This window comes from Bison bison, unplaced genomic scaffold, assembly GCF_000754665.1.
Source record: "Bison bison bison isolate TAMUID 2011002044 unplaced genomic scaffold, Bison_UMD1.0 scf7180017864035, whole genome shotgun sequence".
Classification (NCBI taxonomy): Eukaryota; Metazoa; Chordata; class Mammalia; order Artiodactyla; family Bovidae; genus Bison; species Bison bison.
The window spans coordinates 16,038,650-16,053,405 of record NW_011494607.1 but is presented as its reverse complement, the minus strand read 5'-3'; the positions used below and the strand labels follow the sequence as shown (position 1 = coordinate 16,053,405).

General features: G+C 39.9%; 1 protein-coding gene across 1 annotated transcript in view; it reads right to left on the bottom strand.

The window, feature by feature from the left end:
* The window catches only part of UFL1 (UFM1-specific ligase 1), a 67,922-nt gene extending 65,153 nt beyond the window's left edge, over positions 1-2,769 (bottom strand). Inside the window, exons 1-2 of the mRNA XM_010834727.1 lie at positions 2,576-2,769; positions 1,242-1,387 (exon numbers count right to left, since the gene is read on the bottom strand). Coding sequence (XP_010833029.1) covers positions 1,242-1,387; positions 2,576-2,652 — 223 coding nt within the window. The 5' untranslated portion in view covers positions 2,653-2,769. The remainder of the gene's footprint in view (positions 1-1,241; positions 1,388-2,575) is intronic.
* Positions 2,770-14,756: the final 11,987 nt, after the last annotated feature.

Sequence of the window (14,756 nt, the reverse complement as noted above, 5' to 3'; positions counted from 1 at the left end):
AAATCTTTCTGCAAAGGACACAATGAAAGTGCAAAGTGAGAGTCGCTCAGTCGTGACCAACTCTTTGTGACCCGCCAGACTGTAGCCTGCCAGACTTCTCTGACCATGGAACCCTCCAGGCCAGAATACTGGAGTGGGTAGCTGTTTCTCCCAAGGGAGGGATCGAACCCAGGTCTTCTGCATTGCAGGCGGATTCTTTACCATCTGAGCCACTAGGGAAGCCCAAGAATACTGGAGTGGGTAGCTGTTCCCTTCTCCAGCGGATCTTCCCGACCCAGGCATAGAACCAGGGTCTCCTGTATTGCAGGTGGATTCTTTACCAACAGGGCCACAGTAATTAATGCCTTCAAAGACAAGTTATTATCATAATAAGTATCCATGGCTAAAGTATAGAGGATAGCTTATTTTCAAAGTTCCATTTGTCATATCAAACTAATAACCAGCATCAGCTGATACTGAGTTGGGCAGACCTATGAGGGTTATTTTCATCCCTTCACAATTTATCTACTGTGACCAAAGACACATTGACAACAAAATTCAGATAAATTATTTTCAATTATTTGAAACTGGTATGTTATCACTTATTACCTAAATATCTGTTAAGCATTTCAAATTATAGCTAGTATTTTATTAGGACTATGCAGTAAGATAAAAAACAAACATCATAACATCTAACAAGTTGTTTTCACAGATGTATCTATTTTAATCAAACAGTATTCAAATTTGCTCAGTAATTTCTTCATATTTCAAAAATGCAATGGAAACAAAAACTTTTTCGTGTTTGTAGTAGCTTTTCCTACAATCTGATATAACATCATACTAAATTATTTTGTAATTTGCAAACAAAATTAAAAAAAGACCATTACAGTCTTGATTTTCAATGGTCTGTAATTTAAAACCTCTGTTCCCTTTTCATAATTATCACCTGATAACAGACAGCTAAGTCCACCCCTGAGTCACCCAATAAATTCAAGAACTGTGAAAAGAAACAGCTGATTAATTCACAAACAGAAGACATAACTCAAAATAAAAAATGCGATTCTGTAAAGTGACAATATTTGACTTCATTTAAATTATATAATGTTCACCCAAATCTATTTAAAAGTATTTAAGCTGAATATTATATTAACAATTGAGAAGGGTGTCCTATAACCTCCAAATCATTTATGATTTATGGTTTGAAAGGTCATGCCCAGGCCCCTTTCCGAAGAACCAGAAGAAAAAACTAAGGAATTACTTACCACCTCGAACATGTAGCTCATCTCTCATTTCTTTACTAATTTGGGCTGGAGTAATATATTCCTTCCCATCAAGTGTGTGAACCACTTCTAGCTGTTTCTGAGCAATCAATTTATTCACAATCTCAATGCAATTCCGTTCTGACAATCTGAGGGAAACAAAAGTTTTAAAAAAGGAATTTGTTACATCCAGTGCTCAATATGTTTAAGGAGATGTATGACAATGGGTTTTTAAAATGTTTGGATAGTCATTAGGTTCTATATTACAGCATCTGAATCTTTTTTCGTATAATACTAATTCAATACATTTAAAAAAATTATAGGGCATAAACAGGTTTACATTAACTTAAATCATGTAATTCATTGTTACAAATCTATTTTAGATTTCGAGTTTGCTCTCTTAGGCATGCTTCTAATCTTCAAATGTAAACAGAAAAGTAAGGACATGTAATTTAAGTAAAAGAAAAAACACGTCCTACTTTTGGTTCAATTTTCGCTTTCGCTTCAGTTTAAAAAAAAAAACAAAATTTTATTTTATTAAATGCATAGTTGCCTCACTCCTATCTATAAGCTTTCTAAGCAGGACACCTAGCTAGGCCATGGCTAGGCCAGGAAAACCATAATTTGCAACTGACAGTTACACAAACACTTAAGTGTCCTCGTTTGCTAGCACTGATACAAAACACAGCATCAGAGGATTAAAGTCTTTAGCTCCAGAAAGAACAAGGCAAGAAGTAGTCAACAGATAAAAAAGGGTTCTATTAGCGTTATATGTGTTCCATAAAGGTGAAAAGCAAATTTAGGGAGCTTTTTCAGGACACACCCCCCAAAACGTCAAGTGTCTGGAGTCCCTAAAAATGACAGATGGGAGTATGGCTCTGGCCTAGCACACCTATACTGGTGAACAAGAAGGCAAAATGTTTACGGAGTCAACATAGTATTTACAAAATACTGTACCTTGGGGTTAGCCTCTCCTTTCAAGCTCTAAGTCAGGAAGTGTATAATAGGCAATGACGCTTCAGGGACTTGCTAACAGTTAAGCAAGGATCAGAGGGATAGTCTTTGGAGTGTCACCGGCCCCAGCCGTCGAGGTGGGGTGGCCTCGCCTGCACCTTGCTGGGGCTTGGAAGGGGTGGGAAGGAATGTTCTAGGTCTTTCCCACCGAGAACTATTTTGGAAACCGCACTCCAGCCTCTGGGAGGAAGGGAGGGGGCGGGAACGCTGACAGGGGGATGGGAAGGTCGGGGATTCAAGGCCTGGGGTTTGCAGCCTCAGATCTCGGAGTGGCCACCCGAGGCTATTTTGGACTCCACAAACGGAGAGGGAGGGTCAGGCACCTTTGCGTGGCTTCTGCGAACTGCGCCCGCTGAAAATCTGCCGCCAACCGCCTAATCTCTTCCCAGGCGTCCGCCATCTCGGCCCTATTCGCCCAGCCGCCGACAAACCGCAGACACGTCAGCCCAAAGGTCGCGGGAGCCGAGGCGGAACGGGCCGCGCGGAGGGACAAGAGACTCTCCGCGACGCAGCTACGGAACGTGCGCGACTTGCGCCGGCGGGGGCGGGGCCAGAAAAGCAGCAGCCCCGCCCTCCCCGCGCGGGAGGTTTGTCCTGGGCTGTGGGATCCCTCGGAGAAGGCAATGGCACCCCACTCCAGTACTCTTGCCTGGAAAATCCATGGACTGAGGAGCCTGGTAGGCTGCAGTCCATGGGGTCGCTAAGAGTCGGACACGACTGAGCGACTTCACTTTCACTTTCACTTTTTACTTTCATGCATTGGAGAAGGAAATGGCAACCCACTCCAGTATTCTTGCCTGGAGAATCCCAGGGACAGAGGAGTCTAATGGGCTGCTGTCTATGGGGTCGCACAGAGTCGGACACGACTGAAGCGACTTAGCAGCAGCAGCAGTGGGATCCCTTCGCGGCTGCGGAGAGCCAGCCCTCCAGTTTGTGTACTCGTCTGCCAGAAAGCCAAGTTAATAAAGTGTTACTTCAAGCGTTTGTTTGCATTATTCCTAATATTTTGGCGCAGTGATAATAAAGTTAACCACTCTTTTTTTTTTTTCTTCCCTGCCCTCTATTTGATTCATTTTGGGGAGGCTGGGGAGGAGCTGTTCCCCAAGCTGCAGTTAACATTACGTCTTCTCTGTTAACGTAGGGCAGTTCGATTTGTGTAGGGAATCATGCTATGGGTCACAGAGTTCCTTTGGATTTTCCCATAACATCTTACGGGAAAACCTGAACGAAGGTTTTGACTAATCCAATAAGGTCAGTAGCTCAGCAGTGTCTGACTCTTTATGACCCCATGGACTGCAGAATATCGGGCTTCTCTATCCTTCCCCAGCTCGCAGAGCTTGCTCAAACTCATGTCCATCCAGTCCGGTGATGCCATCCAGCCGTCTCATCCTCTGCTGTCCCATTCTGTTCCTGCCTTCAATCTTTCCCAGCATCAGGGTCTTTTCCAATGAGTCAGTTCTTTGCATGAGTTGGCCAAAGTATTGGAGCTTCAGCTTCAGCATCAGTCCTTCCGATGAATATTCAGGACTGATTTCCTTTAGAATTGACTGATTTGATCTCCTTGCAGTCCTCTCAAGGGGACTCTCAGACTCTCAAGAGTCTTCTCCAACACCACAGTTCAAAAAATCAATTATTCGGTGCTCAATTCAAGATTGTAATTTGTAGAGACAGCTTGTGCTGCCTAAAAGGATAGTCACTAGACAGATGAAGCTATTTAAATTAATTAAAATTGGGCTGGAAGAAGCACAAGCTGGAATCAAGATTGCCGGAAGAAATATCAATAAACTCAGATATGCAGACGACACCACCCTTGTGGCAGAAAGTGAAGAGGAACTAAAGAGCCTCTTGATGAAAATGAAAGAGGAGAGTGAAAAAGTTGGCTTAAAGCTCAACATTTAGAAAACGAAGATCATGGCATCTGATCCCGTCACTTCATAGCAAATAGATGGGGAAACAGTGGCAACAGTGTCAGACTTTATTTTTTGGGGCTCCAAAATCAATGCAGATGGTGATTGTGGCCATGAAATTAAAAGACACTCCTTGGAAGAAAAGTTATGACCAACCTAGATAGCATATTCGAAAGCAGAGACATTACTTTGCCAACAAAGGTCTGTCTAGTCAAGGCTATGGTTTTTCCAGTGGTCATGTAATGATGTGAGAGTTGGACTGTGAAGAAAGCTGAGCTCTGAAGAACTGATGCTTTTGAACTGTGATGTTGGAGAAGGCTCTTGAGAGTCCCTTGGACTGCAAGGAGATCCAACCAGTCCATCCTAAAGGAGATCAGTCCTGGGTGTTCATTGGAAGGACTGATGCTGAAGCTGAAACTCCAATACTTTGGCCACCTCATGCGAAGAGTTGACTCATTGGAAAAGACTCTGATACTGGGAGGGATTGGGGGCAGGAGGAGAAGGGGACAACAGAGGATGAGATGGCATCACCAACTCGATGGACGTGAGTTTGGGTAAACTCCAGGATCTGGTGATGGACAGGGAGGCCTGGCGTGCTGTGATTTATGGATTCCCAAATAGTTGGACATGACTGAGCAACTGAACTGAACTGAACTGAAGATTATATCAGAAACAAACAAATAGAAATTGAAAACATAATGTTTTCAGTAACAACCCCCCAAATGAAATACTTATGTATAAATCTAACAAAATATGTATAAGATCTACATGAGGAAAACTACCAACTCTAATGAATGAAATCAGAGAAAAACTAATTAAAGGGAGAGATAGTCAATATTCATGGATAGCAACAGTCAATATTGTCAAGATGCCAATTCTTCCAGACTTGATCTGTAGATTCAGTACAATCCCAATCAAAACCTGGGTAATTTATTTTGTGGATATCAACAAGCTCTTTTTAAAGTTTATATGAAGAATCAAAAGACCCAGAATTGCCAACATGGTGTTGAAGAAGAACAAAGTTGAAGGACAGACACTGCCTGAATTTAAGACTAATTACAAAGATACAGTAATCAAGACAGTGTGGTATTGGTGAAAGAATAGACAAATATATCAATGAAACAGAATAGAGAGCCCCAAAATAAAACCACATCAGTTCAGTTCAGTCCAGTTCAGTCACTCAGTCGTGTCCGGCTCTTTGCGACCCCAGGAACAAAATCAATTCAATGGAGCAAAGATAGTCTTTTAAGTAAATGGTACAGAAACAACTAGACTTTCACATGCAAGAAAGAAAAGAAGAATCTAGACATAGATCTTACACTCATCATATAAATTAACTGAAAATAGATCACAGACCTAAATGAAGAATGCAACTATGAAACACCTAGGAAATAACGGGAGGAAATTTAGATGACTTGTAGCATGTCAGTACTTTTTAGACACAACAACAAAGGCACAACAGATAAAATAAATCATTGATAAACTAGACTTCATTAAAATTAAAAATTGTTCTGCAAAAGTCCATGTCAAGAGAATGGAAGACAAGCCACAGCATGGTAGTAGATATTTGCAAAAGACACATCTGATAAGAACTGTTTTTCAAAAGATATAAAAAAGTCATGACATTCAACAATAAAACAAAAAATGAAAAATGGACCAAAAATTTTAACAGATAATTCACCAAAGTAGATATACAGATGACAAAGCAGCATATGAAAAGATGCTCTGTATCATATGTCATCAAAGAAATAAAAATTTAAACAATGAGATGCCACTACACACCTATCAGAATGACTAAAATCTGGAATGCTGACAACGCCATATGCTGGCTAGGATGTGCAGCAACAGAATCCTCATTCATGGATGGTAATGCAAAATAGTACAGCTATCTTGGAGACAGTTTGGCACTTTCTTACAAAGCTAAACATGCTCTTAACATATGATTTAGCAATCACACTCCTTGGATTTCACTCAAAGGAATTGAAAAATTGTGTCCATATAAAACCTGCACACAGATGTTCATAGCACCTTTATTTGTAATTGCCCAAACTTGGAAGCAATTAATATTTCTTTCAAAGGGTGAATGGGTAAATGAACTATGGTACATACAGCCAATGGAATATTATTCAATGCTAAAATGAAATGAGCTATCAAGTCATGAAAAGACATGCTGAAAATTTAAATGCATATTACTAAGTGAAGGAAGCCAATCTGAAAAGCCTACATACTGTATAATTTCAACTTCATGACATTATGGAAAAAGCAAAACTATGGAGATTGTGAAAAATCAATGGTTGGCAGCATTTGGGAAGGGAAGAGAGATGAACATGTGGAACACAGAGGATTTTTAAAGACAATGAAAATACTCTATATGATACTATAATGAGAGACACTTGTCATTACACATTTGTTCACATAAATTGAATGTGCAACATCAAGAATGAGGCATTATGTAACTATGGGCTTTTGGGTGGTTTTGATGTGTAAATAAATGTAAGCGTATCGATTGTATTAATAGCAAATGTACCACACTAGTAGGGGATATTGATAATGGAGAGGTTATATGTGTGTGGAGGAATGGCGTATATGGGAAGTCTCTGCACGTTTCTCACAGTTTTGCTGTGAAGTTAAAACTGCTCTAATAGTAGTCTTTAAAAATACATATAACATTTAATATTAGTTGTTTAATCACAATAGCTACCTTTCAAGTGCTCAATAGCCACATGTGGCTCATGGCTATCTTATGGGACAGTATATAAAACCAATTTTATCCTCACCAAAAGTTCTATTGGATGGCTCTGGTTTAGACCATTGATAAGGGCACACATTTGTTCAGACTCTGAGATCATGAGATTCAAGGCAACCACCTCCAGTTAGCAGCCACATATCATAACTATAATTTCAGTCATTTTGAATGAAGGATAAAAATTTGAATGGGAAATAGTTCAATGTTGGACAACCTCTGATAGATTACCGGATAGGATAATGGTAAATAGCACAAGTGGCTACTGAATAAGAGATGAGAAATTCCTTTTAAGAATAAGCTTGTGTAGATTTGAAAAACAGCATGTCAATTCTCTAAAATATTTCCTAAGAGAAATTTTTATTTTCTACAAACCTAAGTCAGATTTTGACATGTTCATTATGTGGAAAGGACTCAAGGTCTTTTCAGCTACACTAGTATGTGGTTGTGGCACCATCCTTAGATTCATCTAAGGCTAATTAGATATTCTAACATTTGTAATGTGGGTTGTTGGCTTCACTGAAATGGCAGGGGATGTGATCCTGTAAAGTTGCTCCAAGATAAACTTTCTCCAACTCAACTAGGAAAATGAAACGAAACAATGGCAAAATGGGTATTTTCATGCAAGTCAGTATTTACTATTTGTTACTGTACAGAAATTACAAAGATATTGTTAATTACATAGCTAACATTATCTTATTGCCCTTTGGGATTTAACAGTTACCTCAATCCCACCATCAAAAATGGCACTATAATCCTGTACATAGAAAGCATCAATGTCTCAGGAAACTAGTATGAGTCACGGGTGGAAGAAATCCATTTGCTTTTAGGGCAAAGAGGTTGAGATTTTTTTTTCCTTTTGGTTGCTGTGTGGCATGTGGGATCTTAGCTCCCCAACCAGGTACAGAACTCATGCTCCTTGCATTGGAAGAGTGGAGTCTTAAACACGGGACTGCCAGGGAAATTCCTGGTTGTGACTATTAAGAGGCAATTTCTTTTTTCCCTTCTGAGGTTTCAATGAATGTTTGATTGTAGGACTATCTCACGAGCAAATGAGAGTAATGGGAGAAAGAACAAAGAGGACTAATTGGGTATTAAATAAAAAAAAGTCAATGAAAATAGAGATTATTATGATGTTGAAGAGATAGGCAGTGAATCACTCTGGGCTTATAGAATCAGAGAGTATCAGGGCAGGAAAAGCTTTTCAGATCATCCATGCTAATACCCATCTACAGCAATAATTTCTTTGTAAGCTCGTGGCAGATTATGTACTTTTTGCTTGAACACTTAAAATGATGAAGTGTTCCCTTCTTTGCGGGGCAGATTAATCCTGTTTGGGACAAATCTAACTGTTTGAAATTCCTTCCTTATACTAAAGCAAGATCTGTTTCCCTGTCACTTCAATATTCTTTCCTTGGGTGACTCAGAGGATGATTCTAATATATCTTTCCCATGACAACTCTTTAGATATTCAAAGCATGTCCCTCTTGCTTTCTTTTTCCAAGTTAAACATCTCAGATACTTCAATTATATCTCCTGACAAGATCTCCAGATTTCTAAATATCTTGGCTACCCTCTCTTGTTAAACTCTAGCTTGGCAATGTCAGCTTTAGAAAGTGATGCCCAGAAGGAATTTAGTATTTTACACATAGTCTGACTAGAGCGGTGACAGTGAGATTAATTTCCCTAGATATTATACTTCTGTTAATTGGACTCTTGGCTTAAATTGAGCTGGTAATGAACTGTATCTGACTGGTATTTATCTAAATTGCTATCAAACCAAGTTCAGTCTATTCTGTACCTGAACAAATTAATTTTATTTGATAACTTTCACCTTGTTATTTTTGACCCATTCATTCATTTATTTTTTCAACAAATAGTGTTTGAGGTCTACTATATGCCAGACTTTATGGTATACCCTGGGGATATCAAGAAGAACAAACTATTATTAAGCTCAACTAATTAGCTGAGATTAGTTCAAAAATTAACTGTCATTCAACATTGTTATTTCTGCCATCACCTGCCTTCTATAGTGATTAAGTATTCAACTTAATAACAAAATTGATTAACAGTGAATCAAGGATATATACCTGTGATAACTGGTGACACTCATACAATAGGATCTTAGATTTAAAAAATTTTAGAGCCAGAAGAAATTTAGGAACATCTAATAGTGTGATTCATGTATTTTTTAAAAGAGAGTTAGCATAACTATAACATTGTCTTAAACACCATGCATGTGTCTGTTCTAAGTTACTTTAGTCACGTCCGACTCTTTTTGACCCCATGCACTGTAGCTTGCCAGGCACCTCCGTCGTTGGGATTCTCCAGGAAAGCATACTGGAATGGGTTGCCATGCTCTCCTCCAGGGAATCTTCCTGACCCAGGAATTGAACTCACATCTCTTAAGTTTGCATTGGCAGGTAGATTCTTTACCACTAGCACCACACCATGCTAGTCCTTTTGTTTAAGGGGAAGATCATGGAATATCACCTCGTTTATAGAATTTCATAATTCAAATTTATTAATCTGAGGAGGAGTAAATTTTTAAAGATTTATTGTTAAGAAATTCCCACTATTTTCTACTAGCTACCATGTTGAAGATTTAAACTGTACGAAGTCATTTACTTAATGATTTCTCTTAGAATATGTCCTATTTTGCATATGTTCTTTTTCTTCTTACTCCAAAATAAAGCTTAAAATTCCCTTTGGATATCAGTCAGTTTTGTTGGGAGGTAAGGGAGCAAATTTCTGCTCATTGTGACCTTTCACCCTCATCAGTAAAGCAATAACCAGCATCGCTTCTGGTTCCCGTCAATTTATCTTTGGTATATAATCAGCGTAGTCTTGACCTATGGAGTTAAATGCATGTAAATGCCTTGTAAACTATAAAATTTTATGTTTATCCTCCCTATTTATTCCTCACTAAGGCAATGGCAACCCACTCCAGTACTCTTGCCTGGAAAATCCCATGGATAGAGGAGCCTGGCAGGCTGCAGTCCATGGGGTGGCTAAGAGTCGGACACGACTGAGCGACTTCACTTTGACTTTTCACTTTCATGCATTGGAGAAGGAAATGGCAACCCACTCCAGTGTTCTTGCCTGGAGAATCCCAGGGACAGGGGAGCCTGGTGGGCTGCCGTCTATGGGGTCGCATAGAATTGGACACGACTGAAGAGATTTAGCAGCATCGGCAGTAGTGTTATTTGTGATTATATTGTCAGAATTTCATTTTAGAGCCACACCTTTTGTGCTACTATTTATTCCAAAAGCAGTAAGCATTCTTTTGTTTCCAAGGGAACAAACTCTATATTAGTCTTTTCTGGTTTCACTTTTATCCCAATTCCTTCACAATACTGTATTTAGAGCCAGACTTATTAGCTCCAGGCAACACTTGCTTTCCTATATACACTTCTCCACAGTGTAACTCCCAGGCAAAATGACAATAAGGCAAATTCGTAAAGGAACAAGTTAGTGCTCTTGTCAGTGCTTGAGCTTTGTTCTCCAAGGAGCTGAAATTTCTTCTATTTCACCAACAAAATATGATTTAAAAGAATATATCGCCAGCTTGTATCAGTGCTAAGGCAGTCGTGTGTAGAGTTAATAGACACAGGAACACATTCTAAAGAAATACTTAATATCTGTGCTTCCTGCCAAGCAAGGGAAAAGTTAGGCTGGCCCAGATCTCCAGGTGCAACTTGTGTCTTTCTTTTTATTTTTCTTTTCCTCCCCTTGTTCTTCTCCTTGTCATCACCATCATCATTATCATCTTCCTTCTCCTTTCACTTCTTTTTTTGTACCTTTGGACAACATTCACCTTTTTCATCCACTCCTAATCTTTTATCTCTGGCAACTACTAGTCTGGTATTTGTATCTATGAGTTAAAAAAAAAATTTTTTTTTAAAGATTCAACATATAAGTAATATCATTCAGTATTTGTCATTGTTTGATTTCTTTCTTTTCGCTCTTGTTCTTCCTCCTCTTTCAGTTTCCTCCTTCTTCCTCTATGTATTATTTATTAATTACCCCAACAAGATGACATGTTGTAAAGGAATAGGACTTGCAGCAGATGCTACTCTATAGCAGCAGCAGGGACAACATCTGGGAATTGTTAAGAGCCACAGCTGGCACCCTTAAAATTCACCTTCCTAAATTTCATTTTGAGGAGATGGCTTCTGAAAGTAAGTTCAGCCAAGTTCCTAAAATGCCATAATCAAGAGTAGTTGGCATCTATCCTAGTTCGTGTGAAAGGTAAAAATATCCTCTGATATATAGATACACAGGCTATGCAATAGCACCCTTTAAGGCAAATCTTATGCTCTTTTAAATGAATTTGTTATTCTGAATCTTAAAAAATATGCTTATATTTTAAATGAATTGAGTTTGCTTATGAGGGAGATATTGTCACTGATATCTGTTATTATCCACCATAGTAGCTATATTTTTGGGTAATTTTTTCATGTACTAAACATTTATTGTCTTGCTCTGTAGCTGTTTGACCACAACAATTCTAAGAGATTTTATAGGGTCAGCAAACACACATATACAAGCTAACACATCTAGGACTCAGGGCAGACCACTAATCAATGATGGCATTTGTCTTGCCAAGCCTGGAAATACCTCAGATTTCTTCACAATGTTCCAGCCAACTGCTAACAATATATCAGAGTTGGCACTTGCTATGAAATATATTTGCCATTCCAGAGCAAGGCCATATCTCTGAGAAATAACCTCATGTAAAAAGATCTGTGGGCAGTGGTATCAGAAACGTAAGGGTCACTGATCAAGGATGTCAGAAATCTCTCTGATTGGGGAATTTTGCTAGGAAAATCAGAGAGAAATCCTAATTTCTCAGGAGCCAGGAATTGATGAAAGGTAATTCTGATTTGGAGTAAATGTCAGATGGAAGTGAAAAGAGAAAACCAACTTTGGGGCTATACCTCTAGATCTGTATACTGTCTATCTGTGTAGCCATCACTCATATTCCTCTCATTCTATTGAGCATTTTGTGTGTGTGTGTTCCAAGATGTTGCCCAATCATGATATCATAGGTGTTCCCTGGGACTAGCAGTCCAAAGGATGAAAGAAAAAACATTATTTTCGGTTTTGCGTTCCTACTACATGGAGGAAGGAGCTCCTTCTGTTTAACCTTTGCTGTTGTTCAGTTGCCAAGTCAGGTCCAACTCCGCAACCCCTGGGCTGCAGCACACCAGGCTTTCCTGTGCCTCATCATCTCCCAGAGTTTGCCCAAGTTCATGTCCAGTGAATCAGTGATGCCATTCCAAACATCTCATCCTCTGTTGCCCTCTTCTCCTCCTGCCCTCAGTCTTTCCCAGCATCAGGGTCTTTTCCAGTGAGTCAGCTCTTTGTATCAGGTGGCCAAAGTATCGGAGCTTCAGCTTCAGCATCAGTCCTTCCAAAGAATTGTTGTTGTGTCGCTAAGTCATATCCCACTCTCTGCTGCCCCATGGACTGTATACAGCCCACCAGGCTCCTCTGTCCATGGGATTGTCTCAGCAAGAATACTGGAGTGGGTTGCCATTTCCTTCTTCAGGGGATCTTCCTGACCAAGGGATCAAACCCGACTCTCCTGCATTGCAGGCAAATGGTTTCCCACTGAGCCACCTGAGAAGCCCCTTCCAAAGAGTATTCAGGGTTGATTTCCTCTAAGATTGACTGGTTTGATCTCCTTGATGTCCAAGGGACTCTCAAGAGTCTTCTCCAGCACCACAGTTTGAAAACATCCATTCTTTGGTCCTCTGCCTTCTTTATCACAACAAACTGTGGAAAATTCTTAAAAAGAGGAGAATACTAGACCACCTGACCTGTTTCCCGAGAAATCTGTTTGCAGGTCAAGAAGCAACAGTTAGAACTGGACATGGAACAACACACTGGTTCCAAATTGGGAAAGGAGTACATCAAGGCTGTATATTGTCGCCCTGCTTATTTAACTTCTATGCAGAGTACATCATGAGAAATGCTGGACTGGATGAAGCACAAGCTGGAATCAAGATTGCTGGAAGAAACAACCTCAGATATGCAGATAATTCCACCCTTATGGCAGAAAGCTAAGAACTAAAGAGCCTCTTGATGAAAGTGAAAGAGGAGAGTGAAAAAGTTGGTTTAAAACTCAACATTCAGAAAACTAAGATCATAGCATCTGGTCCCATTGCTTCATGGCAAACAGATCGGGAAACAATGGAAACAGTGAGAGACTTTCTTTGTTGGGGCTCCAAAATCACTGTGGATGGTGACTGCAGCCATGAAATTAAAAGATGCTTGCTCATGGACTGCAGCCTACCAGGCTCCTCCATCCACGGGATTTTCCAGGCAAGAGTGCTGGAGTGGGTTGCCATTGCCTTCTCCGATAGGGAAATTGAGGCAGGTTTAAATTTTGGTTACAAGACTATAAGCATTTAGCCTAGAGGTATATTCAAGCTGTGCCCTCCCTTTTAGTGCCTTTTTAAAAGGTTAATAGAAAGTAGCTAGTTTCTTAATTCAATTTGTTAAGCTATCCACACTTCATGCAGTCTCCAGAAAACCTCACTATATACTCTTGATAAAATAAGTGTGAAAAAGGCAAATAATGTCTTAGTACTATTTTGAAAATAGTTTTGACCTTGCAGAGCCCCCCTTGAAAGATTCTAGGAACAGCAGAGGTTCCTGACTGATGTTCCCAGATCTGACTCCTTAACCCATTCTGGGAAGATTGCTGACTTGATGTAAAATGAATGCTGAGAGTCTCTTGGTAGGACTGTCTCTGTCATTTTTCACCATGCAAAAAGTATCAAGCCTGTGGAAACAATATATGTTGACTGAGTCAATTTTTTTCAATTAAATGTTTATTGAAGATATTTTCAAAATTATTGATTCAGAAATAAACATTACTTAGCTGACAAAGGTCTGTCTAGTCAAAGCTATGGTTTTTCCAGTGGTCAGGTATGGATGTGAGAGTTGGACTATAAAGAAAGCTGGGCGCCAAAGAGTTGATGCTTCTGAACTGTGGTGCTGGAGAAGACTCTCTCTCTCTCTTTTTTTTTATCTTCTAATATTTTATTTTATTTATTTTTTTAAATTTTATTTAATTTTTAAACTTTGCAATATTGTAATGGTTTGCCAAATATCGAAATGAATCCGCCACCGGTATACATGTGTTCCCCATCCTGAACCCTCCTCCCTCCTCCCTCCCCATACCATCCCTCTGGGTTGTCCCAGTGCACCAGCCCCAAGCATCCAGTACCGTGCATCGAACCTGGACTGGCGACTCGTTTCATATATGATATTATACATGTTTCAATGCCATTCTCCCAAATCATCCCACCCCCTCCCTCTCCCACAGAGTCCAAAAGACTGTTCTATACATCAGTGTCTCTTTTGCTGTCTCGTATACGGAGGAGCCTGATGGGCTGCAGTCCGTGGGGTCGCTAAGAGTCAGACACGACTGAGCGACTTCACTTTGACTTTTCACTGTCATGCATTGGAGGAGGAAACGGCAACCCACTCCAGTGTTCTTGCCTGGAGAATGCCATGGACAGAGGAGCCTGGTGGGCTGCCGTCTATGGGGTCCCACACAGAGTTGGACACGACTGAAGCGACTTAGCAGCAGCAACAGCAGCATACAGGGTTATTGTTACCATCTTTCTAAATTCCATATATATATGCGTTAGTATACTGTATTGGTGTTTTCCTTTCTGGCTTACTTCACTCCGTATAATAGGCTCCAGTTTCATCCACCTCATTAGAACTGATTCAAATGTATTCTTTTTAATGGCTGAGTAATACTCCATTGTGTATATGTACCACTGCTTTCTTATCCATTCATCTGCTGATGGACATCTAGGTTGCTTCCATGTC